Here is a 26004-nt window from a genome sequence, read left to right on the forward strand (position 1 = left end):
CAAATTAGGGGAAATAAGCATTAGAATTTTGAATTAACTTTGTAATGAATGATCTTAGAATTTTGTACTATTTTATTGTTGTTAGCCGCCCTGAGCCCGACTTCGGCTGGGGAGGGCGGGATATAAATAAATTTATTATTATTATTATTATTATTATTATTATTATTATTATTATTAGAGAGGTTTTTTGGGGGGTTCCTCTCTGCCAGCGATTCCTGGGTTGGGATGGATGACCGCTGAGGATCCCACTCACGTCTCGGAGCATCTTCTCGAGCTTCTCCTGCAGCTCGGCGAAGTAGCGGGAGGTGACGAGGGCCCCCCGCGACTTGGAGAGGCAGTCGCGTGCCAACTCGATGATCTGGTGGTGGATGAAGCCCAGGACGCCGTCGGCCAGCGGCAAAGTGTTGCTGGGCGATAAGTTGGCAATCGTCTCCGCCAGGCGCTCCTCCATCTGTGCTGTGGCCTGGGGTGGGGGGACAGGACAAGGTGGGTGGGACACCCTCCGAAACAGAGGGGGGCCAGGAAGAGAGAGACCTACCCCACTTTCCCGGCTGAGATCCGAGTTCGAATCACGGGATTACGGGACGGCGCTTTTACTGACCTTTGGAAACCTCTCCTTGTAGACATGGTTCATCATCACTATCTCGTTGTCGAACGTCCCGCTCGTCCGGCCAGGACTGCGGAGAATGGGGGGAGAAAGGGGGCTGAAAATTGACAAAAAGCCCCCCCAACCCCACCAGAAATCTCGGCCGCAAACCCTCCAGCCTTCTCTTTCGCAAAATTCTTTTTTATTCCCTTTCCCAAATGAATTCAATACAATTTATCGCAATCTGGTTTTCCACCCCCTTGCTTAGAACAGAACGTCATGAATAAAACCATCGTAATAAAATCATTAATAACTCAGAATGACTCAAAACTAATAAGAAAACGCACAGATCGAATTGCTTCCCATTGTTTTTGTAAGCGGCTGGTTAACAGGAGCAAAGGAAGGAAGAAGACACAGCACGAAAGGGAAAGGGGCGCGGCTGGAGGAGGAAAAGCAGCCGCCGCTCATTTTTAGCTACAGAGCTTGGATAATTTCAGAAAGAGAACAGCAATGATGATGATGATGATGATGATGATAATAATAATAATAAATGATAAAAAAGATAAAGTTACAAAGGGTGCAGACTCTTGCATGGCCTCTGAACTTGTGTCTCCTCCCCTATAGCCCTTCGCCACTCACTCCATTCCTATATATATATATATATATATATATACACACACACACACACACACACACACAAAATTTATTAATTTTATAATAATCCCTCCCCAAAAATCAAATAATCACATTCAAAAATTTAAAGCATAAGTCTGGATTGACTTCCCTCCCCTCCCCTTCCTGGTTCCATTATTTTACACTTAATTCACGCATGTCCTTAATCTCTTATATTCTCAACCTCGGCCCTCCAGATGTTTTTGAGACTACAATTCCCATCCTCTCTGACCGCTGGTCCTGCTAGCTAGGGATCATGGGAGTTGTAGGCCAAAAGGGCCAAAGGTTGAGAAAGCCTGTTCTTAACAGCCAACGTTGCAAACCTTACTCCGCTCACTCCATTCCAGCCGCCCCCCAAAAATCGGAGCCCGCGGTTCGGAAGCATCTCCTACCTGAGGCTCCGGGATCGGGGCCGGAAGTAGGGCGAGCGCCGCCCGTCCTCGGCCGCCACGCTCTCGGTGCTGTGGAAATGTTTGGAGAGGAAATGGAGTTCGTCGGGAGTGGGCTGGTAAGGGAGTTGGTGAAGGCGCTCCTGCGAGGAGGAGGAGGAGGACTAGAGAGAGAGAGACAGAAATAGAAGACCAAGCGTCAGGAGGAGGAGGCGGGTGCTCAGCCCATGGGTGCTCAGCCACCCAGCACCCACACGGAAAATCTGAATCGCCGTCCTCAGGACGGAGGAGCGAGCGGAAAGATTGAAAACGGGGAGGGCAGAGGAAAAAGCGATAGGAGAGCCGTCTTTCCTCCTGCTCTACGGAGGAGGGTGAGGACTCGAACCTGCGGCTTCGAGTCGCAAGAGGGGAGACTGCGACTCAACCCCCCCCACTTACCGAGACGGTGGAGCTGGGCGTGTTGGTGCCATAGCCGGAGGAGGGCAAGGAAGCCAGTGACCACCTTCGGCCGTCAGCCCTGGAGAGGGAAGAAGGAGAGCAGTCGAGCGAGGGGTTTCAGAAAAGCTTTTTCATTCAACGGGAAGAGAAACTGATCCGAATAAAATCAAAGAGGGGGGGGAAACAAAACTGGAAAAAGAAAAAAGGAGAAGAAGCAAACAAAGAAAAATAAAGGACTTCCGATTTTCTGCCTTGTTACATAAAAGAAAGGATTCGAAACATTCGCTCAATAATAATAATTTTATTATTTGCACCCCACCCACAGGACTGGGTTTCCCCAGGCACTCCGACCTAACTGATCTACTTTGTTAGGAAATCTTGAAATAGATCAATTCGTTTTCCCTTCTACGCAAAAAGCGCAAGAGGGGTTCTCTCGTTTTCAGTTTCTCTCTAATCCAGAGTATCAACTCCAATAACTCCAGCCGCCGTTCCTCCATGATTAAATGATAGGAACTCCTTCCACCTTGGAGGCGTGGGATCTATAAAGTTCCATTTCCGGAGTGGCTGGCGACGAAACCAAAGGGCGAATAAAGTGGTTTTGGAAACGCCAATCACCTGTCGGTCCGAGGAGCATGGCTGGGCCAGGAATTGGTGGCGCGTCATCCGGAAAAAGAGAAATTTGGGGAGAGGAAGACAGAGAGAGAGAGGGAGGGAGAGAGAGAATGGCAGCTGAGAGTCAAAAGGTGAGACTTCAAAACAGAAGCAAGGTACCTTTTTTCCAAGACCCTCCCTTCCCAAATTCAGGATACGCCTTTGCATTTAGCAGAAGGGATTTAGCCGAGTCGCAAGGGACCTCCAAAGTCCATCCATCCCAACCCGGCGAAAGAACCGATGAAGGCAACGCCCGGAAAGTTTGGAATCTCCCCAAGTTTGGAATCTCCCAATGCGTGAAATAGTGGCAGAAAAGGGAAAGGGGGGGGGGAGAGAGAGAGAGCAAAGGTGCTGCTTGGGGAAGGATGGTTCAGTGGTTAGAGCAGCCCCAGGCTCAGGCTCTGGATGGGACTGGGAAAGGCTCCCCCCTCCCCAGTTTCGCCAGCCGGGTCTGCCTCCCCAAACCCATTTGTTCCGCCGCCTGCCGCCCTGCAGACTCGCTTCGGCCAACGCCACCCCTGGCGGGTGGGACTCCTACCTGCGGGCAAAGGAGAAGCTGGCCGACGTGCCGGAGGAGAAGTTGCGGGGGCTGTCGAGGGGGCTGCTGCTGCTGGCTGCAGAGAGGGGGAAAAACAAACCGTCCTTAGCTGCGCTTGCTCGGGGTTGGGATAGATGACCAGGGAGGTTCCCTTCCAGCTCTAAAACTCCTCATAAGGTGATAGAGGCTCCTGGGTGTTTTAAACAGAGGCCTGCTCTCAGGAATCTATTTTTCTGCCATTTTTAAATTTATACTTTTCAGATTTATACACAAAACTGGGACGTCCTATTCCACACCCTTAAACATTTCTCCGCTGAAAACAGAGAGACCCTTTTCTCTCTCTCCAGTTCTGTTTGTAAGAGATGCATTGTGCTTCTTTTGTTCTGTTTTTTCTTGTTTAAAACTTTTGTTGTGTGTTGGTTTTCAATCAAGAAAGATTAATTTTAAAAAAATTATATGTGAAGCATAACGCAATTAAATTCGGCGCTCCTGCGACAGGGATAATGTTGCTGATGGATTAGATAAATAAACAGAATATTTGGGGGGGCTAGGAAGAGCCCTAGGGTGCCCCCGCTTTCTGCACCCAGCTTACCTGTCGTCACTGAGAGCGGGGAGAGGGGGCGGGAGAGGGTAGGCGATGGGGTTCCCACCACCAAACTTTTCCGGTTGCTCCGTCGACAGCTGGAAGCAAAGACATGTGAGGGTTAATTGCAAGGGTTATTTCAGGGGGGAGACCCCACCCCCAGAGAGGCAGCTGTCAGCACCCTTCACAGATCTAATAATGATGATAATAATAATAATAATAATAATAATAATAATAATAATAATAATGGAACCTCCAGCTGCACAGGCAGTCTACACAGATTCCTAGCTTTCGGCTGGAATTTGTAAATTTCAAACCCCTATTCCACTGCCCGTAAGTCGCAGGGTGGTTCTCAGCAAAGTTCCAAAATAAAACCACAAGATACATTTTAATCATTATTCAAAAGGGCGTTTTATTTGGAGCTGTCAAGGTATCCAGTCACATCTGTGTCCAAGCCACATAAAATAATTAAAGCAACTGGCGATTAATTAAATGTGTGAACCGCCCTATACCCGTAAGCCCCGGGGTCTTTCACATCCGAGAACATCTCTGTCCGAGATAATGAAAATAATCCAAACAACGGGCAGTGCTAATGTCTGCAGACTCGTGGAAAAGTACACTCCCCGACTAAAGACCATGTCCGCAAATATAAAAATCAAAATTAACACCTAATGTTGAAAAGCAATTCACGACGGCAGCTTTCAACAGTCCAACAGTGGCAGCCTGGAACTACGATTGAGATTAGAATCGAAGTTTCCCTGCAGGGAATTACATTGCCTGTAAATAATTCTGTGGGGTTTTTATATATATACAGTGGTACCTTGGTTCTCAAATGCTGAAAACTCGAAAGTGAGTGTTCCAGTTTTCGAATGTTTTTCCGAAGCTGGACGTCCGATGCAGCTGTTGGCTATTGCTTCTGGGACGTCTGCGCCAATCAGAAGCCGCACCTTGGTTTCCGGACATTTTGGAAGTCAAATGGACTAAAAAGGTAAAGGGACCCCTGACCATTAGGTCCAGTCGTGGCCGACTCTGGGGTTGTGGCACTCATCTCGCTTTATTGGCCGAGGGAGCCGGCGTTCAGCTTCCGGGTCATGTGGCCAGCAGGACTAAGCCGCTTCTGGCGAACCAGAGCAGCGCACGGAAACGCCGTTTACCTTCCCGCCGAAGTGGTACCTATTTATCTACTTGCAGTTTGAGGTGCTTTCAAACTGCTAGGTTGGCAGGAGCAGGGACTGAGCAACGGGAGCTCACCCCGTCATTGCAGGGATTTGAACCGCCAACCTTCTGATCGGCAAGCCCTAGGCTCTGTGGTTTAACCCACAGCTAGACTAGAACAGAACAAACGGACTAGAACCCCAACACCCTAACTTTCTGCAAGGTGCCCGTCTCTGGCGAGATGCCCGGTTATATCACAGGGTGCTGAGGGCACCCCAGGGCAAGCAGAGCCGGCTGTTGTCCGGTTATGTAACCGCCGGCAGGGAAAAGGGAAGGGGGAAGTCGGGCGCACAGGAAACCGACGGGACGCAGAGACTCCCTGCGGGTTCTGGCCCTCGACAGAATTGGCACCCAAGCCCCATTTTGCACCCAAAGCGGTCGCTCCCCAGCCCCTTTTAATTTTAACAGCAAAGAATTGGAAAGGCGATAACATCCCCACCAAACCGGAATGGCAGGCGAAAATGACAGGATATTTACAACTCGCAGGGACGACAGGGAGAAGATGAGCAACGTTCAGTCAATAAAGAATGGGCAGTATTTAAGGAATATATTAAAAACGACTGCGATAGTATCCATCTCCTGGCAGACCTAGAATGAATCTTGAAAGACAGAGAGAGTATACAATAAAATCTTCTTTGTAATAAACGGGAAAGGAAGACGACGACAATGAATTTGTGTACAGATCAGCAAAATGTAAAACGACACAATGAGGAGAACCGGAAGTTGGTGTTTGTGGTGTAACTATGTTGAATAATAATAATAATAGTTTCCAGTGTGTGTGGTGTGTATCGTATGTGTTGTACATACTGTCTAAGTTAAATGTTATAAGTTATATGTAAACTGGAGTTAATTGATGTACAATAATGGTTATTTTAATTTATATAAACTCTAACCCAATGGCTGCCATTAATTTGATTCTGAATTGATTCTAGAATGTGTTTTAATTACTTGATGGTGCGATTTTATGTACGCTGTGCTGTTTTTACCTGTTGTTAGCCGCTCTGAGCCCAGCTTTGACCGGGGAGGGCGGGATACAAATAAAAATGTATTATTGTTATAAAGAGAAACACGTGCTCTAACCACTGAGCCACGCAGCCCATTCCCGACATTTGGAGGAAGGCGAAAAGAGGGAAGATCAAATCGGCTCTGTTGCACAGAGCACAGCAGCTGCCAGGGCTTTTCTCGTCAGCCGCGCAAACAGGAAACGGAGGCTCTTCCTCTGCGGATCTTGGCCTCTCTCACACACAAGCGGATCCCAGTTGCTTCGGGGGCAAAAGCAGCAACCGTTGCCAAATGCACAGGCTGGCCCCGGCGCTTCTGCGCCCGAGGGTTGCCAACTTACCGAGCCCATGTTTCCAAAGTGCGGTTTTGCTGCCTCCCACCCCACACCCTGCTCCTCAATCGCGTTCATCGGCCGAGGAAATTAAGGGTGTTGGTTCTGCGCCTCCTCGTTCTTAATCCGCACAACGGCCCTGCCAGGTAGACCGGGCTGAGAAGAGGCGGCGGCTGGTTTCCGAGGGGCATGTGGGGATTCGAACTCGGCTCTTTCCCAGTTAAAAAAAAAAAAAGCATCACTGCTTCCGACCTTGGAGAGCTAACAGCCACTGAGAACAGCCCACTCCTCGCTCCCAACCGCGGGATTTGCCGATTAATCGATCGCCAGTTTATTCCCTTTCAGTTCCATTTATGGACCGCCTCAATTTCACAGCAGAGGAATAAAAAAACAGGCTCCGCTTGTTCAAAACGAGAATGGTGATTTCCAAAAAACTTCCCTATAGAACGAAAACCAACCTCACATCTCAAAGCCAACGTTAAGCTGCGCCTTTCAAGAAAAAGAATACCGGGAATTGCAGTTTATCCCTCGCGCCGCTACAATTCCCAGCACCCTGAAACTAAAGTTCACAGGGCTTTCTTTTTGGGGGAAGCCGAGTGCTTTAAAAGTATGCTGTGTATGGAGACTTAGCCAAAAAAAGAGGAGGGGAGGGGAGTTTGGCAGTTTAAATTTCTCACAGAGGGGTGTGTAAAAGAAAGAAGGAATTAAGGGGCAGAGGCCCGCCTGCAAAGAGAGAGGCGCAGCCACCTCTTCCGCTCGTGGTGCAGAGACGCTTCGCTTGCGAAAGGATCCGCCGCCGATTCAAAACCAAAAAGGAAGTTCCCAATCGCTGCAAAACGGAGCCAGACAATGCGTCAAAGGCTCAGGCCCAAAAACCTTTAGATTTATCTTATTTTAAAACAATACGATCCGGATCCTAGAACCTTTGACCCAGGTGGGTTTACTTTGGAGGGGAGATGTTTGGGGCAGAGGCTGAACTCAGAGGTGGAAGCAGCAGCCCCAAAGCCCCAAGGGGGCCAGCAGCAAATTTTTAGGATGCAGCGAGTTTTCAATGGCAGAGATGGGAAGAGAACAAGTCAAAGTGTTGGGGCTGACCTTGAAAGCCCTAAACGGCCCAGTAGACCTGAAGGAGCGTCTCCACCCCGGACACCAGGGTCCATCTCCTGAGGGCCCTCTGGCGGTTCCCTCCCTGCGAGAAGTGAGGTTGCAGGGAACCAGGCGGAGGGCCTTCTCGGTGGTGGCGCCCTCCCTGTGGAACTCCCTCCCACCAGATGTCAAGGAGATAAAGAACTATATGACTTTTAGGAGACATCTGAAGGCAGCCCTGCTTAGGGAAGCTTTTTAATGACTGGTGTTATACTGCGTTTTTAATATTCTGTTGGGAACCGCCCAGAGTGGCTGGGGAAACCCAGCCAGATGGGCGGAGTGTAAATAATAAACTTATTATTATTATTATTATTATTACTATTATTATTATTTCACCTGGATGAAGGTGGGAGTATCTTAAAAGCATTAGAAACTCAGATAAATGGCTCCTTAAACCAGGGTTCTGGTTGCCAAAGCGGAACGCCTCCTTGCCATTTGTGGGCCGGATTTGTGGGTCGCTATTTTTCAATACGGTTTCCGAAATCCATTCCGGCAGCACGGATAAAATAGAAGGGATGGAATTCTACAGGACGGGGAGGTATTAGTGTGCGAAAGCGCCCAGATCCAAGGACCCCCAAAATGGCAGAGACCAACAAGGTGCAAAATCGCCTGGCGAATTTCGAACACTGATCTACGCCCAAAAGGGATCATAGCTCCATGGGGCAAGTGTGACCCCTTTATCTTACCTCTCCACAAAGTGAAGGTAAGGAGAGTCCCGCAGGAGCTGGATCAGGGCATCTGGCCCCGACTCCTGTCCTCAGAGGGTCCGCTAAGATGCCCCAAAACGGAAGCCCGAAACCCAGACCTTAGCGCATCATCAGAGGCATTTCCTGCCCGTAGAAGCGACAACAGAGCCATTGGCCAGTAGCCACAGATCCTCCCTGGATTTGTATAATCTCCTTTTTAGAGTCATCCAAGTCGATGCTCATCGCTAAATCTCGCCCCGTAGTTGAACTGTGCGTGATGCGAATAGCCTCCTTTTTCCTCTTCTTTTCGAAATGATTTTTACTGGTTTTACAAAACAAACCGCACACATTTAACACAATTAAATTTCAAAACAGAACAAGGATTCTTCCGAATCTTCAGTTTTCCCTCCTCTCCTCTGTGGGTCCTTTAAATATCTTAATCAACTGCATATTATAGCTCATTGAGATAGTCCTCTCCAATATATCCAAAGTCTTTGCAACATCGCAAGAGTTATTCAAAGCCTGGCCAAGGAGTTCACAGCGCTCTCTCGGATATAATCGACAGTATATTTGCCTCCTTTTTCTGTCGCAAAAGGAAAACCCTGCAGCAGCTGGATCCGGGCAAAAGGGCCTCATCCAGACCTGTCCTCACAGCACAGGAGGCCAGCTCCTAGGGGCCGAAGTCCCTTCGCCTCTCCTCCAATAGAATATTTGAGGTGGCCACACTAATACCCAAAGTTGATGGGCATTGCCATTTCAATGGTGATCGTGCGCCGCATCTTGCGATCAGTTATGTGGGGCGGGTCTTACCTGCCCCCCCCAAATATTCCTGTTCGTGCCCCTGCCTCACTGTGACCGATCAAACGCCCAAAAGTCAGAGCAAAGTGCAGTTCTGCATCTACTGCCTAGACAGTGAATGGAGAAGACATTTATTTACAAGACAATTGTGGCCCGGTGAAAACATTAGCAGGGTTTTAACCACCCTTGCAAAGTAACAAAAGCTATGGACAATTCAGACCGATGGAAAAATCTGGATATGAACTGAGATATGTAGTTTTAAACATTGTTATTAAGAGTTGTGGGGGGAAGTCTTGAGATTCTGAGCATTTTATGGGTTTTTAATTGATTTTGTTATATGCTTATACGTTTTAAAATCAAATAAAAACATATACTGCATACACACACACACACACACACACACACACAGTGGTACTTCAGGTTAAGTACTTAATTTGTTCCTGAGGTCTGTACTTAACCTGAAACTGTTCTTAACCAGAAGCACCACTTTAGCTAATGGGGCCTCCTGCTGCTGCTGTGCCGCTGGAGCCCGATTTCTGTTCTCATCCTGAAGCAAAGTTCTTAACCTGAAGCACTATTTCTGGGTTAGCAGAGTCTGTAACCTGAAGCGCCTGTAACATGAAGTAACACAGTATATGAGAATGCAGTCAATGCGGCCACTGAAAACCACTGAACTGATCCAATACCTTTTTTAAGCTGCGGGTCAGAACCTAGGAGGAGCCCCCTGTGGCAGCAGGATCAGGCCCAAAGGCGCGTTTGCCTGGCCCAAAATCCTGTCCTCACCATGGCCACCTAAAGGGAAACCAGCAAGCGGAATGCGAGAGCAAAAAAAAGCCTCGCGTCTCTACTGTCCTAAGGTAGACTGCCCTTGCTCAGAGAGGCTCGACTGAGGAATTCTAAGCAACCGAGAAGAGCTTGGCTGATGGATCAGGACCCAAGGGGGCAGAGGGGGGGGGTCCCATCCAGTCTGTCTTCCTGTCCTCAGAGTGGCCAACCAGTTCAACCAGCGAAAAGCAGCGACTGGACCTCATTCCTGCCTCCAGCAGCAGAGGGGCCATCCTTGAAAGTCATCTCCTCCCCCTCCCCATTCCTGGAATTCTGCCCCCCCTCCACATCCTTGGAGCTTGAGTCAGGAACCAGCCTTGCCCCTCACACGAGAAAAATCGCCCCCCCCCCCACCAATGGTCCAGGGTTCATTTTAGGGCACAAATTGGGAGTTTGGGGAAAGAATTTTCCCCTTAAACCTCACATTGCCTTTTTTTGTGGGAAGGGGGAAGGAAGTTGGAGCACCAAAGGAGATCGGTGACCTCGGATGCTCCGGGTCCAAACCAGCCCCCCTCCCTCGCAATCTGGCCGAGGGGATTATGTCCTAATCTGTACAAGCGCACACAGATTAACGGGGGGGGGGGGGGAGGCGGGAGAGGAAGAAGGAGAAACAGCCAACCTGTTTCTCAGAGAGAGATAAAACACAAAGAAAGGAGATGAAGAACTTCGGGTGGATAATATATTAATAATAATAAAAGTCACAGCCCAGAAATTAGAGTACAAGATGATATTTCGGGGGGGGGGGCTTCCTGCACAAAAGCCCCCGCCACACACACACACAGGCGAGAGAGGAGAGGCGCCTCTGGGTATGTGATTGTTAAACCTTTTTGCAAGCTTGGCGCGCCGGGGAACGTCCCCAAAAAAGCACCCGTGCGGGGGGGGGCGGTTGTTTGTGCAATGCACCCCCCGGGGGATGATGAGAACAAACTCTCCGCAAGCAACACCTCCCCCCCCCATCCCTCCGGCGAGGCGCGTCTTCCCCTCCCTCCCTCTCCAAAAAGCAGCTCCGCTCGGTGCGTAATTGCGCCCGGAAGCGTTCCGTTGGCTCCTCGGCTGCGCGCCTCCGCCTTGGTTACCTCTTGGAGCGCTGGCTGAGGGCGCCCAGCGGGGCCCCCCAAGTGCCGGGGTCCGACATCGCCGGCCACCGACCGGGTCCTTCTCCTCCTCCTCCTCCCGCGGGGCGCCGTCACCGCCTTCCGAGGGCCGCCGGCCTCCCAGCCCAGGGCGCTCCGCAGCGCCACCTCCCGAGTTTTGCGCGCAGAGAGACACACAAACACACCAACCCCCGCCCGCCCCCGAATTCCTTTCCCACGTGCGCCGGGGAATCGGTTGGAAACGGTTCAGAAATGGGCCGCCGAAACGATCCCGGGGATGCGGCGGGTCCGGGAAAACGCGCAACGTTTGGGGTTGTTGTTTTTTTCCAGTTTAGAGAGGCGGCGAGGAAGAGGCGACGTGAGAGAGGTTTGCAAAAGGATAGCACGACGGAAGAAATCTCAACAGCCTCAGATATGCAGATGACACAGCCTTGATGGCAGAAAGTGCGGAGGAATTAAAGAACCTTTGAATGAGGGTGAAAGAGGAGAGCGCAAAATATGGTCTGAAGCGCAACATCAAAAAAACGAAGATCATGGCCACTGGTCCCATCACCTCCTGGCAAATAGAAGGGGAAGAAATGGAGGCAGTGAGCGATTTTACTTTCTTGGGCTCCATGATCACTGCAGATGGTGACAGCAGTCACGAAATTAAAAGACGCCTGCTTCTTGGGAGAAAAGCAATGACAAACCTGGACAGCATCTTCAAAAGCAGAGACATCACCTTGCCAACAAAGGTCCGTATAGTTCAAGCTCTGGTTTTCCCAGTCGTGATGTATGGAAGTGAGAGCTGGACCATAAAGAAGGCTGATTGCCAAAGAACTAATGCTTTTGAATTATGGTCCTGGAAGAGACTCTTGAGAGTCCCATGGACTGCAAGAAGATCAAACCTATCCATTCTTAAGGAAATCAGCCCTGAGTGCTCACGGGAAGGACAGATCCTGAAGCTGAGGCTCCAAGACTTTGGCCACCTCATGAGAAGAGAAGACTCCCTGGAAAAGACCCTGATGCTGGGAAAGATGGAGGGCGCAAGGAGAAGGGGACGATGGAGGACGAGATGGTGGGACAGTGTTCTCGAAGCTACCAGCATGAGTTTGACTAAACTGTGGGAGGCAGTGGAAGACAGGAGGGCCTGGCGTGCTCTGGTCCAGGGGGTCACAAAAGGCAGACACGACTAAACGACTCAACGACAACAAAGCACGATGCACAGAGAAAAAGGGTTTCTTCCTTCCTCTCTGCTAGCGCTCCCTGAAGCGCAAGGTTGGGAAAATCAGGACAGAGATCAGAGAAAAGGCTCTTTCGTGTATGCACATAGTGAAAGCATGCAACGCGCTTCGGCCAACCTGCATGGCTTTCAAAGATTTCGCAAACTCATGGAGAAGGCCTGGCTACCAATGGCTGCCAACTATGATGGCTCTTCCTTGCCCTCTATGTTTGCAGGCAGCAGTGGCCGGAAGCTACAGGGGGATAGGGGGCTTTCAGGCGGTTCCACCCCCATCTTTCAGCCCAGACACTGAGGTCCAGCTCCGAGGGCCTTCTGGCGGTTCCCTCCCTGCGAGAAGCGAAGTTACGAGGAACCAGGCAGAGGGCCTTCTCGGTGGTGGCGCCTGCCATGTGGAACACCCTCCCACAAGATGCCAAGGAAATAAACAACTACAGTGGCACCTTGGTGTACAAATTTAATCTGTTCCGGAAGTCCTTTCTTAGACCGAAACCATTCTTAAACCGAGGCGTGCTTTCCCTAATGAGGCCTCCCGCCGCTGGTGCCCTTCCACCGTTCGAATTCTGTTCGTAGACTGAGGTGTTGTTGTTGTTGAGTCATTTAGTCGTGTCCGCCTCTTCGTGACCCCCTGGACCAGAGCATGCCAGGCACTCCTGTCTTCCACTGCCTCCCGCAGTTTGGTCAAACTCATGCTGGTAGCTTCGAGAACACTGTCCCACCATCTCGTCCTCCATTGTCCAATAGACCGAGGTAAAGTTTGCAAACCGGGACACTACTTGCGGAGTTTGTAAACCGAATAGTTTGTAAACAGGGCTGTTCTTAAACCGAGGTACCGCTGTATCTGGCTTTTATAAAACATTTGAAGGCACCCTGTGGAGGGAAGGTTTTAATGTTTGAAGTCTTGCTGTGTTTTAATTTGTTGGAAGCTGCCCAGAGTGGCTGGGGAAACCCAGTCAGATTGGAAGGTCGGCGGTTCGAATCCCCGCAATGACGGGGTGAGCTCCCGTTGCTCGGTCCCATCTCCTGCCAACCTAGCAGTTCAAAAGCACACCAGCGCAAGCAGATACATAGGTACAGCTGCAGCCGTATCTTTTATAAGGGGAACAAAAAAATTCCTCCCAGTAGCACCTTAAAGACCAACTAAGTTAGTTCTTGGTATGAGCTTTCGTGTGCATGCACACTTCTTCAGATACACTCTGCATGCACACGAAAGCTCATACCAAGAACTAACTTAGTTGGTCTTTAAGGTGCTACTGGAAGGAATTTTTTTTGTTTTGACTATGGCAGACCAACACGGCTACCTATCTGTAACTTTTATAAGGGGGTTAGTTTAACCTCTGGGTTTGCCAAAGCAAAACTGAATTACTGTGTCGTGAAAGGATGCGTGTCTAAAAAAGCGAGTTGGCGACATGAAAAGTTTGGAACGCTCTGCAGGCCCAAGACTATAGAACCCAAGAAGCCGGCATCGTTGTGATAGGAAAACCCAAAGCCAAGTAAAATCACTACAAAGCCCACGGTGCAGTTTTGCAGCGATGGGAGAGCTGTGGCCTTAAAAAGCAAAGCGGGTTACTACACAACCCATGAGCCAGTGCTACTGTGATGAGAAAAACATGGGAGAGAGAGAGAAAGAAAGAAAAGGGAGGGAGGGAGGGAGGGAGGGAGGGAGGGAGGAAGGGAGGAAGGAAGGAAGGAAGGAAGGAAAGGAAGGAAGGAAGGAAGGAAGGAAGGGAGGGAGGGAGGGAGGGAGGGAGGAAAGAAAGAAAGAAAGAAAGAAAGAAAGAAAGAAAGAAAGAAAGAAATGGAAGGAAGGAAGAGAAGGAAGGAAAGGGAAGGAAGGAAGGAAGGAAGGAGTCTTAAACCCTTGGAGTTGCAGGGGAAAAGACTCCTGTGAGTTTGAACCCAGGTCTCCCTGACACACATCCATGCCACAATGCCTTCTCTCTCTCCCTGTCTTCTCTCCTTCTCTCTCTGTGCAACACATGACAACTGTGGGGGGAAGCAGCCGCCAGGCAAGCCGGGTGGCGGAGGGCCAAGGCGACTGCCGACTCTGCCGCCAAGCCAGCAGCGGTTGAAGGCTGCCTCTCCATGGCAACGGTTGTCCAGCTGACCTGCGCGGGGGGGGGGGGGATGGCAGAGAGCCGGGCTGCGCATGCAGGCACATATATATCCCTCCTCCCTCGTGCACAGGAAGTCCTGCGGCGCATGCCAGCCCCCCTCCCTGCCCCTGTCGCGCAGCGCATAAAGGTTGCAGATGTGAAACTCTCTTTCCAAAACCGCCATCGCTGTTTGTTCCAAGAGCTGGTGCTCTTTGTAGCAGGAAGTTGGGACTTTGGAGACATTGGCAGGTTGGGGAGGGAACCCCAGTGGTCATCCATCTCAACCCCCTTTGCAACGCAGGAATCTCAGCTAAAGCATCCGAGAGAGATGGCTATCCAAGCTCTGCTTAAAAACCTCCAAGGAAGGAGAGGCCAACATTTTTCAGACAAACAGCTCTTACAGAAAGTTCTTCCTAATGTCGAGTTGATGCAAAAACTAGGGGGATGTGTGTGTGTCTGCCTCACGCCTCCTTTGCCCCAAGCTCAAGTTTCTGTCCCTCATGAGGCCCAGAGAAGAGGAAAAAGGACTCCCGCAATTCGGCCGGCCATGAGGGTTAGGCAGGGGAAAGGGTCGATTCCTGAAATCGTTTCATAAGAGCAGCATTGACTGAGTTCTGGGAGGGGGGAAAGGACACCTCTGGCCAGCTGTCCGCTTTGATTTTGCAAAGGCAGAGCCAGTTCTGGAGCTGGGTGCGAATCCAGGCCGCCCGCTGAGCGGAGGGGGAAGTCTCAAAGCTCTCCAGAGCTACCAGTACAGTTTCCGAGCACAATTCAAAGGGTTGGTGCTGACCTTGAAAGCCCTAAACGGCCCAGTAGACCTGAAGGAGCGTCTCCACCCCGGACACCTGGGTCCATCTCCCAAGGGCCTTCTGGCGGTTCGCTGACTGCGAGAAGAGAAGTTACAGGGAACCAGGCAGAGGGCCTTCTCGGTGGTGGCGCCCGCCCTGTGGAATGCCCTCCCTTCAAATGTCAAGGAGATAAGCAACTGACTTTTAGAAGACATCTAAAGGCAACCCTGTTTAGGGAAGCTTTTAATGTCTGATGCATTACTGTATTTTAATATTTTGTCTGAACTGAACAGAAGCGGAGCCAGGCCACGGAGCGGAGTATTCTTCCTACACTGGCTGGCAGCGGCTGTCTAGGTTTCTCTAGGTTTCAGGTGGCCTGAACCTGAGGCCCTTCTACATGCCAAGCATCTGCCCTAACCACCCCAGCCATGGAGATTCTAGAACACGCAAATATTCAAATAAAAACAGCAAGCAAGTCAAGTACGTTTCCTTTTGCCCGCCCAGGGCTGCCAGCTGTTACAGCGCCTCTTCCCTCTTCGCTGCGCCCATCAAAACACATGCACTTACGTTCCCTCTCTCTTTCTCAGACAGGGAGAAATTGCCAGGCGCTCGCGTTATTCATTAATCCGCCCTGCGAGGCCATCGGAGGAGGTAGCGGCCTTGGCCAAGGAGTCGGAGAGGGACGGGGAGATTGCCTGCCCCACGGCGACCACTCCTCCCTCGGCCCTGGGAACCTTTGGACCGCCGGGTGCTGCTGAGCTACAACTCCCGCCAGGGCCGGATTTACGTATAAGCTCAACAAGCTCTAGCTTAGGGCCCCACTCTCTTGGGGGCCCCCAAAAAAATTAATGGGGAAAAAACCTGGATGTACATAAATATAAGATACGAAACAAATACAATAAAACCTACACCCAGCAACTGTGTTTTGCGTTGTGTAGGCTCCTCTGGTGTAAGTCATGGGCCCCGCCTGCTCCCTCAAATATCCCTGCTTTGCTCCTTTATATATAGGGTGCCGACATTCTGCATGGACTGGTTGCACGGCAACATGTGCAAATAGCTTGAGATACCTAAAAGGTAATGGGACCCCAGACCGTAAGGTCCAGTCGTGGCCGACTCTGAGGTTGCGGCGCTCATCTCGCTTTACTGGCCGAGGGAACCGGCGTACAGCTTCCGGGTCATGTGGCCAGCAGGACGAAGCCACTTCTGGCGAACCAGAGCAGCGCACGGAAACGCCGTTTACCTTCCCGCCGGAGCGGTACCTATTTATCTACTTGCACTTTGACATGCTTTCGAACTGCTAGGTTGGCAGGAGCAGGGACCGAGCAACGGGAGCTCACCCCGTCATCGCGGGGATTCAAACCCGCGACCTTCTGATCGGCAAGTCCTAGGCTCTGGGGTTTAACCCACAGCGCCACCTGCGTCCCTCTTGAGATACCTATTTGGTCCATAAATGACCATATATCACAGGCATCCCCAAACTCGGCTCTCCTGATGTTTTTTGGACTACAACTCCCATCATCCCCAGCTAACAGGACCGGTGGTCAGGGATTATGGGAACTGTACTCCCAAAACATCTGGAGGGCCAAGTTTGCCTATGCCTGATATAGCATCTATTCAACACAAAAACAGCAACAATTTATTGTGGACAAAGGACAGCTGGACATAGAAAGGGCGCCATTACCTTCAGGAGCTGAGGGCCACATCAAACCGAAATCCGGCCCTGACTCCCACTGGCCACAGCAAGAAGCCCCAGCGGCGCTAGCTGGGACTGCTGGATCAGGCCCAAAGGGGGGGGGACATCTTAGCCCACCCTCCCAGTCCTTGCAGAGGCTAAGCAGCTAAGGCCAACAAGGCCAGGGGAGGAACTGCCTATTTTTTGCCACCAGGTAGACCGGTCCTGTCCATGGAGGCTCTGTTTTTAGGAATCAGAATCGCCTGCCCCCTTTCCTCCGTACAAACAACCCTGTGAGGTAGACCAGGCTGCATTTGTGGTGTGAGAGAGGGTGCAGGGGATTGGACTGCGGTTCTAACCACTACACCACACTGCCTTTTTTGTTTTTTGTCAAGAGCGGCGGAGCAATCAGGAAAGTGTTTCCTCGGCACCCGGCCTCGCAACACGGGTGTGGGTGGCGGCGCACCCCATAATAGCACATAATATTCCTTCCCCCCTCCCACTGCACGGAAAAGACACATCTCCCCATAGTTAGGGTCTCTTACCTCCAGGGGTGCAACGCCAGGGGGCTGAGAGGGCTGAGGGGGCTGAGGAGGGTCGGACTCTGGCTCCCGGGGGAGAGGCTGCAGAAGGAAGAGAGCGAAGGAGAAGGAGGCCGCGGTGTGAATAGGGGTCAGAGGCGCAACCCCACCCCACAGGATATGAGTTAGGGGGCAGTGATAGGGTCCCAGTCCATTGCCACCCACCCCCCATCTAGAGACAACAGCTCCTTACACGTCCAGGGATATCCCATCGCAGAGCTACGATTCCCAAAACAGGGAACTGTAGCGCTGCCTTGGCACCGTGCCGTTGAAGCCCCAAGCGACCCCCAATTGGGGGGCAGTGGGGTATTGGGGGAGAGGGGGAGAGAGAAAGCTCTGCGCAGGTGACAAGATCTTGGAAAGCCCCCAGGTTTGTAAGATCTGGGCCGACAGGGGCGGGGAGCACTCTGCCCATGCCCAGAGGTCCTCTTAATACCCCAAGCTTGGGGGCTGCGGCACTGTTACATTTATACCCTGCTTTTTGGAGCTCAAAAGTGGAGAGGCTGGTTCTTCTTGCACAACAACCCTGAGAGGTAGGTCAGGCTCAGAGAGTGATTTTCAGGGGGGGAGCGGACTTGAACCCCAGACTGCCAGGCCCCGGGCGCTCTCACCCCTACCCCAAACGCCTTTTCTTTCCCCGTGGCAGGCGGAGGTTCAGCAGGTGGTGTTCTTCCAGCCCCGCCAGCCACGCATCTGCTGCCTGCGTGTTTTTCAATCGGAATAAAATTGCATCAGGGGAAAGCGGAGCAGCGGAGCTCCTCCCAGGTAGCTAGTGGCACCGCCCGGGCAACCCTCTCTCGAGTCGGGGTGGGGGGTGGGACGGACGGGGACCCGCCTGGCAGGTTTGCGGAGGGCGCCACAGCCCCGGGGTGGGCTCCATGAGCTCTGCGGGACCCTCCCCGGAGGCGGAGGCGCGCTTTGGAGTGGGAGAAGCCACGGAGAGCCCTTTTTTTAAATTCTCTCTCTTTGGGGAATCACCGCCGCCCCCTCCCTCCGCAGCCGGTTCCCTGGCAACCGAGCCGTGCGTCATTGGAGACCCCGGGTTGGAAGGAGGGGAGAGGGGAGGGAGGACAGGGATCCCCCGAAGGCAGAAAGAGGGGCCGCGAGAGAGAAAAAGACCCCCAGCCCCAGCCCCGCCCCAGCTTTCGGTGCCAAGCGAGCGCTCCGCCGTGCGCGCCTCTCCAAGCGCCCCCGGGGCGCTGCCTGCCGGCGCTGGAACCTCTCCCCCGTTTCCCCACCCTCTCCCCAAGCGGGGGTGCACAGGAGCCCCCCCAAACTCACTCCACCAAGGTCAGCGAAGGGATCTTCAGCTTGGCACGGCGCGCCTGCATGGCGACGGCGGTGGCAACGCGCTGCCCCGACGGCGCGTCCGCCGCGCTCTGCCTGGCGCGGCTTCCCCCGGCGCTCGCTCGCTCGCCCGCCCACCCGGCCCTCCTCCTCCCCCCCCCACCTCGGAGGGAGGGAGGGAGGGAGAAGAGGGACTGGGAGGGACAGAAAAGCCCTGGGGTGGGGGTGGTTGGAGCGCGCGCCGCAGCCCCTTAGGAATTAAAAAAGCGCAAGCAACGAGGCGCCAGGTCGCCAGGTTTCTGGAGAAAGGCGCGCGTCCCCGCCGGGGACCTGACCTTTCTAATGGAAAAGGCTCTGCGCGACGACGCTCTCAAGAGGGGCGGGCGCATGGGTGCCAAAGCCCGGGGGCAATGGGTGCCCGAGCACCTACCAAATTCCCCACCAAGGGGCCGGGCACCCACAAATTTCAGTGCCAGTGCCGTGCGTGGCCGTAGACAAGAGACGTGTACAGTACGGAGGTTCGTCTGGCTCTGTAGTGCGCACACGGGTTGGCAGCAGCGGAGGCTCTCTTGGGTTCCCCAGCGCGGGGAATGCACGAGCGAGAAAATCACCACCAGAACCGATCTCTAAAGCGATTCCGACACGGAAACAGGTTGGGAGAAACTATCGCTTAAAAAGGCGCAGCCGCAGGGAGCTGAACTCTGGAACTCCCTGCCACATGAGAGGGCAAAGGGGCACCGATTCGCAGGCTCTCGAGGGCGAGGCACCGTCATGCCTCTCGAGTCCCTATTGGCTGGGAATGGCAAGTGGGGAGGAGTTGCCGCTCCAGCTGGCTCCTGGGAGGAAAGGAAGTGGGACGAAGTGGGCCCGATCCAAAAGCTCTTCCGACATTTTCGAGGGTCCCCGAACTTTTCTCTGCGGGCCACACTTTCGGAACAGGAATTTGCTTGCGCCGATTTTTTTTTTTTTTATTGCATAGGAAAACAAAATGAAAACAACTGCCATCACGGCTTGGTTTGGAACACAGAACGCAGCTGCTTTATAATATGACGGGGGGGGGGGGGCGTCCGGAAAATGTATAACAATGATAGAACTGCAGAGCCCAAAGGGCCCACCAGAGCCATCTAGTCCAGCCCCCTGCAAAGCTCTTGAAAAGAGGCCTAGATACTGTTTCTGGTGGTATATCCCATTGATTGATTGATTGATTGATTGATCGTTTGTAGGGCTGCACAGTATCTGGTTTGTGATGTATCACCAGCCAAACTGTGATATATCAATATATCATGATGTCTGAATAAGGATGGCGCTGTTTTCGACATTGTGCTGTATCGCCAGCTAAATATCACGATATATTGATATAGCACAAATTCTGGATAAGGATGGAGCTTGTTTCTAATATAGCACTAAATCGCCGGCTCTACATCACAATATATTGATATATCATGATGTCTGAATAAGGATGGTGTAGGTTTTCAACATCGCACTATATCACCAGCTAAATATCCCGATGTCTGGTATAAGGATGGAGCTATTGGGGCTTCACAGTTTCCCCCACATTGAGATTTATCCCAGAAAACACAGACTCACATATCGTGATTTGCAATATATCACCAGGTATCATATATCACCGATATCATGATATGAACTTCAAACCATATCGTGGGGTATAATAAATTATTATTATTATTATTATTATTATTATTATTATTATTATTATTGTTATTGGAATACTCTGGCACCAGGAAACCCCTAAAGCGAGCCAGCCTGGCCAGCTTGTGGGCCCTCCAGAGGCATCTATCTGGGTGCCCACCGTTGGAGACAGAAGCCTGAGCGCCGCAACGCAGAACCCGAAACGCGGGGCAGAGCCCCCCACTCACGTTTTCCCACGGCGAGGCAGGCTCAGCTCCTTCTGCGGAAAAGGAAAGGGAAAAGACGGTCAGGATGAGGCCACCGGGACTTTGCAGCCACCCCTTCGGTCTCGCTTAGACCCCTCAAACCCCAGCTCATTGCAGGATGGGAGAGGCATGCCGTCTTATGGGGGGTTGTGGCTCAGTGGTTAGAGAATTCATCTTTGGAACCGTCACTGCCAGCCCGTGCAGGCGACACTGGCTTGGAGGCAGCTCCTTGTTTGAATTAGCCTTTTGTCCGAAGCATGAGGACCAGCGCCTTGAGTTTCTTTCTCTTTCTCCAAATCGGTTTCCCAAATTTTACCGAATCAGCCACAGATTCAGACAGATTTAATACAATTTCCCCCAAAAAACTGGTTTCCCGCATTCTGCTCTCAATGCCTCTAAGGTTTTTTTTATTATTATTGGTTTTACAAATATGAAGCACAAATAAACACAAATTAGTATCTGAAGAAGTGTGCATGCACATGAAAGCTTATACCCAGAACAAACTTAGTTGGTCTCTAAGGTGCTACTGGGGGACGTGGGTGGCGCTGTGGGTTAAACCACAGAGCCTAGGACTTGCCGATCAGAAGGTCGGTGGTTCGAATCCCCGCAATGACAGGGTGAGCTCCCGTTGCTCGGTCCCTGCTCCTGCCCACCTAGCAGTTCGAAAGCACGTCAAAGTGCAAGTAGATCAATAGGTACCACTCCAGCGGGAACGTAAACGGCGTTTCCATGCGCTGCTCTGGTTCACCAAAAGCGGCTTAGTCCTGCTGGCCACATGACCCGGAAGCTGTACGCTGGTTCCCTCGGCCAATAAAGCGAGATGAGCGCCGCAACTCCAGAGTCGTCCGCGACTGGACCTAACGGTCAGGGGTCCCTTTACCTTTAAGGTGCTACTGGACAATTGTTTCATGCAGAATGCGAATTTATGGGGAAGTCTGCCTGCTTGCAAACCGGCAAGGCAGTGGGAGAGAGCCTTGCTGCCGACCAGTGCAGACACTGCTGAGCTGAGCATCTCTCTGTCTTGCCCCACCTGGGACCAAAGGCCTTGCCTTCTGCCCCCCCCCAGCCACTGCCTCCTGAGCACGTGCAGAGCGACTGCCCCAGGGCACAGAGAACACGGTGCACTTTCCCTGCAACGCTGCCACCAGGTGTGGGGCGAAGGTCGTTGAATCGATGATAAGAGCAGGAGGTGTGTTGTCACTCCCAAAGCAGGGTGGGTAAAAATCAATGATTATATATATATATAATATATATAATATATATATCTCCATCCCAAAATGCAGAGTATTTTTATTTACTTAAATCGGATTTTTCTTGCTGGTAAAATCTTCATTCTTACAAGCAGACGAAGGTTTTGTGTTTGGAACAATAAATTTTCAGAGCAGTTTTTACAGTTACATTAAAAAAATGACTGATTTGGTCATACCGTTAGAAATACATGGAAAGATATTTGTGAAATTATGGTGAGGTTTAATAAGTTGACTGTTTCTGTTGGGGCAACTTTTCTGCTGTACTTGATTGGAAGGAGAAAAATAACCATTTCCTTAATAACAAGTTAAACAATTCATTTAACTAAAACAATAACGTTATAGCATATGTATCCATGTTTGCTAACTGATGTGGTTAAACGATTTTCTAAAAAAAAAAAGCTTAGACTGAGTTTGAGCACGCATGAAAAACTTAAAGCAAATCCTTATTTCCTAATGAATAGCCTTTTGGACTATAACGTAACTTAAACAAAAAAATCTTTAGAAAGGTTTTTCCTCCAAAAGAATTTAATTTAAAAATCCGATTTAAATTTTAAAAAATCTGATTTAAATTTTAAAAATCCTTTTTTAAAAAACAATTTTTATCCACCCTGATTCTATTACGTATTCTCTGTTTAAGAATTGCGACGCTCGGAGCTTCTCTTATCGCAAGATTACAGGATCGGGACCATTGAAAGGCTTGTGTTGCCTCTGTGATATTGATGGACTCTCTAATTTTGCTCCTACAAAACTGATTTATTTTATCACTTGCATCTCCATCATAGATTCTCTGTTGAAGAACGGTGAAACGATACAGGTTATATATATTTTGTTAGCCCCGTGTTATTGCTTGAAGTGCGACAGACAAAACCCTGTCCTCTTCCTCCCTCCCCAAAGGAAGGAGCGAAATTGTCTGTAATGTCAGGAGCGATTTCCTCGCTTTGCCATGTTGGGGTTCGGACAGCTGAGCGGGCGCAAAGAAGGCAGCCTGGGGGGCTGCCAGGGACGATCAGGGTCAAAGGATGTCCTCAGCATCACCCCCGATTCCTGGTACACACAGACACACAAGGCACCCTTGGGTGCTGGCAGTGGGGGGCTCTCAAGGAATCGGGGACAAGGGGGCAACTTTGTGGCCACCCCCTCCCCAAATACCCAGACAGCTCACCGAACCGTAGAAGCAGCGCCGGATTTACGTATAAGCCAAACAAGCTGTAGCTTAGGGCCCCACTCTCTTGGGGGTCCCCAAAAAATTGAAAGGGGAAAAATAGCTAGAAGAACATTTCCAAAATATTTTCTTTCTTTCTTTCTTTCTTTCTTTCTTTCTTTCTTTCTTTCTTTCTTTCTTTTTATGCCAGTGCCGGATTTACGTATAAGCTAAAAAAGCGATAGCTTAGGGCTCCAGTCTCTTGGGGGGCCTCAAAAAACATTAAAGGAAAAAACACACTGAATGTACATTTCCAAAATATTATATGTCTGTCTGTCTATCTATCTATCTATCTATCTATCTATCTATCTATCTATCTACCTACCTATCTATTTATGCCAGTGCCAGATTTGCGTATAAGCTAGACAGGCTATAGTTTAGGGCCCCACTCTCTTGCGGCCCCCCCCAAAAAAAAATTAAAGGGGAAAAATAACTGGAAGTAAATTTCCAAAATATTATCTATCTATCTATCTATCTATCTATCTATCTATCTATCTATCTATATCTCTACAGTATTTATCATCTATCTATCTACAGTATTTATGCCGGTGCCGGATTTACATATAAGCTAAACAGGCTATAGCTTAGGCTCCAGGGGTCACTGTCCCTCAGACCTTGTGGGGGGCCGGGCTATATTTTGAAATAAATAAATGAATGAATGGATGCCTGTGCCCCACAAATAACCCAGAGATGCATTTTAAAGAAAAGGACACATTCTACTCATGTCAAAAGACGCTGATTCCCGGACCGTCCGTGGGCCAGATTGAGAAGGCGATTGGGCCGCATCCGGCCCCCGGGCCTTACGTTTGCCTCCCCATGGGCTAGATGACTCTGGCTTCCCTTCCAAGCCTGACAATTCTAGGACTTCGTAGAGTTGGAAAGGGCCCCCCGAAGGTCATCCATCCCAACCCTCCGTCGTGCAGGAATCTCAACGCCACCCAGTCGGAAACCATACTGTGCCCTCATTAGCTAGTCCTCATCAGAATCTCCTTTATTGTCGCTTGAAGCCACGGGTTCCGTGATTAGTATAATTTTATTTTTCAAATCAGGGCCAGGGCAATATGGAGAGGACTTTTGCCCAAGGCAGTTCAGTTGCTTGCAAGGTTGTCTGTGTAGCAGACACACACACACACACACAAACACAGCCAAGGGGGGGTGGACACACAAGATGGGGAGGGCAATTGGCACAGCCTGTTTCCTCCGCCGTAGCTCACCAGTGGCCTCTGGTGGCCGGTTTGAAGTAAAGGCCCAGCAGGCTTCTCCCTAACGCCAATTCTCCCACCTTTCCGGACTTGAGATGATATAAAATGGCATGGGAAAAATGTTTCAAAAATCACATTTGTTACAAAGCCAGGGTTTTTTTAGGAATTGGAGGTGCAGAGATACCGAAGGAACCGAAAAGACTGTTTTCACTACAGCAGCTGCAAAGATGCTGGAAAGATGATAAGATAACCTACGAGGGGAGACGAAATTATTGGACTGTGCAAGAGATGGCAAGGGAAAAACAGGAGCATCAAAACCTCAACAGAGAATGGGACAAATCAGGGCCGGATTGAGGTTCAATGCGGCCCTCGGCTCCCGAAGGTAATGGGGCCTTTTATATGTCCAGCTGTCCTTCGTCAACAACAAATTGTCGCTGTTTTTTTGTGTTGAATATATGCTAGATGGTCATTGATGGACCAAATAGGTATCTCACGCCATTTGCACACCACAAAATATGTAATGGTTGAACTGAAATACAATTAAGAAGAGGTATGTTAATAGTGAAATAATGGTGATTTAATGGTAATATGATTTTTTTATTCGCAACAAACTGAATAATGCAAACACACTGGCGTTTGGCAAGAACAAAAGTTCCTTTAGAAGCACAATAGACAAAGATTCCTAATCTAGTCTGTAGAAGCTTGCTAGAACAAGAAATAATCAGAGGTGTCAATATGTGATGCAAACTACTAATAATGATAAATAGCAGAATGTTGGCACCCTATATCTAGAAAGGAGCAAAGCAGGGATATTTGAGGGAGCAGGCAGGGGGCATGACTTATATCCGAGGAGCCTACACAACACAAAACACGGTTGCTGTGTGTAGCTTTTATTTCATTTGATTTTTATCTTATATTTTGGAAATGTACATCCAGTTGTTTTTTCCCTTTAATTTTTTGGGAGCCCCCAAGAGAATGTGGCACTAAGCTAGAGATTGTTGAGCTTATATGTATATCCAGCACTGGCATAGATAGATAGATAGATAGATAGATAGATAGATGATAGATAGATAGATAGATAGATAGATAGATAGATAGATAGATAGATAGCTGGCTGGATAGATTAGAGATAGAGATAGATGAATAGATAGATGATAGATAGATAGATATAGACAGATAGACAGAGAGACAGACAGATAGATGATAGATAATATTTTGGAAATGGGTACATCCAGTTGTTTTTTCCCTTTAATTTTTTGGGAGCCCCCAAGAGAATGTGGTACTAAGCTAGAGATTGTTGAGCTTATACGTATATCCAGTACTGGCATAGATAGATAGATAGATAGATAGATAGATAGATAGATAGATAGATGGCTGGATAGATGATAGATAGAGATAGATGAATAGATAGATAGATAGATAGATAGATAGATAGATAGACAGATAGATAGATAGATGATAGATAGATAGATAGATAGATAGATAGATAGATAGACAGATAGATAGACAGATAGAGAGACAGACAGATAGATGATAGATAATATTTTGGAAATGGGTACATTCAGTTGTTTTTTTCCTTTAATTTTTTTGGGGCCCCCCAAGAGAGTGGGGCCCTAAACTAGAGCTTGTTTAGCTTAAACGTAAATCCAGCATTGGGACGAATAGAGATTTTATTTGAAAGAACACTTGAACTCTTTGACAGGCTTCAAACAGCTCCTGCCACAATACATAAGACTTTGAATTTAACGGAGGACTGTAGACTAGATGGACTTATCATATGGAGTTGGAAAACTTTCTAAATGACTCCACGGAGGGGAGGAGGGAAGTCTCGAGATTCAGAAGAACCGAGTGCAAAATTT

At 49.9% G+C, this 26004-nt stretch overlaps 1 protein-coding gene across 8 annotated transcripts in view; it reads right to left on the minus strand.

Annotated features, from left to right (window-relative positions):
* The window catches only part of MAST3 (microtubule associated serine/threonine kinase 3), a 56302-nt gene that overhangs the window by 28799 nt on the left and 1499 nt on the right, over positions 1 to 26004 (minus strand). Inside the window, exons 2-10 of one of the 8 annotated variants that reach the window (XM_083720186.1) lie at positions 20475 to 20506; positions 17275 to 17352; positions 3867 to 3955; positions 3275 to 3350; positions 2701 to 2721; positions 2086 to 2164; positions 1651 to 1811; positions 602 to 677; positions 254 to 463 (exon numbers count right to left, since the gene is read on the minus strand). In XM_083720186.1, the coding sequence (XP_083576312.1) occupies positions 254 to 463; positions 602 to 677; positions 1651 to 1811; positions 2086 to 2164; positions 2701 to 2721; positions 3275 to 3350; positions 3867 to 3955; positions 17275 to 17352; positions 20475 to 20506 (822 nt within the window). Of the gene's footprint in view, positions 1 to 253; positions 464 to 601; positions 678 to 1650; positions 1812 to 2085; positions 2165 to 2700; positions 2722 to 3274; positions 3351 to 3866; positions 3956 to 10936; positions 11088 to 17274; positions 17353 to 18591; positions 18699 to 20474; positions 20507 to 26004 lie in introns of those variants that run through there. The other 7 variants (XM_083720187.1, XM_083720190.1, XM_083720188.1 and 4 more) reach the window with 7 other exon arrangements.

This window comes from Podarcis gaigeae (assembly GCF_964106915.1).
Source record: "Podarcis gaigeae genome assembly, chromosome: 18".
In the NCBI taxonomy this organism is placed as follows: Eukaryota; Metazoa; Chordata; class Lepidosauria; order Squamata; family Lacertidae; genus Podarcis; species Podarcis gaigeae.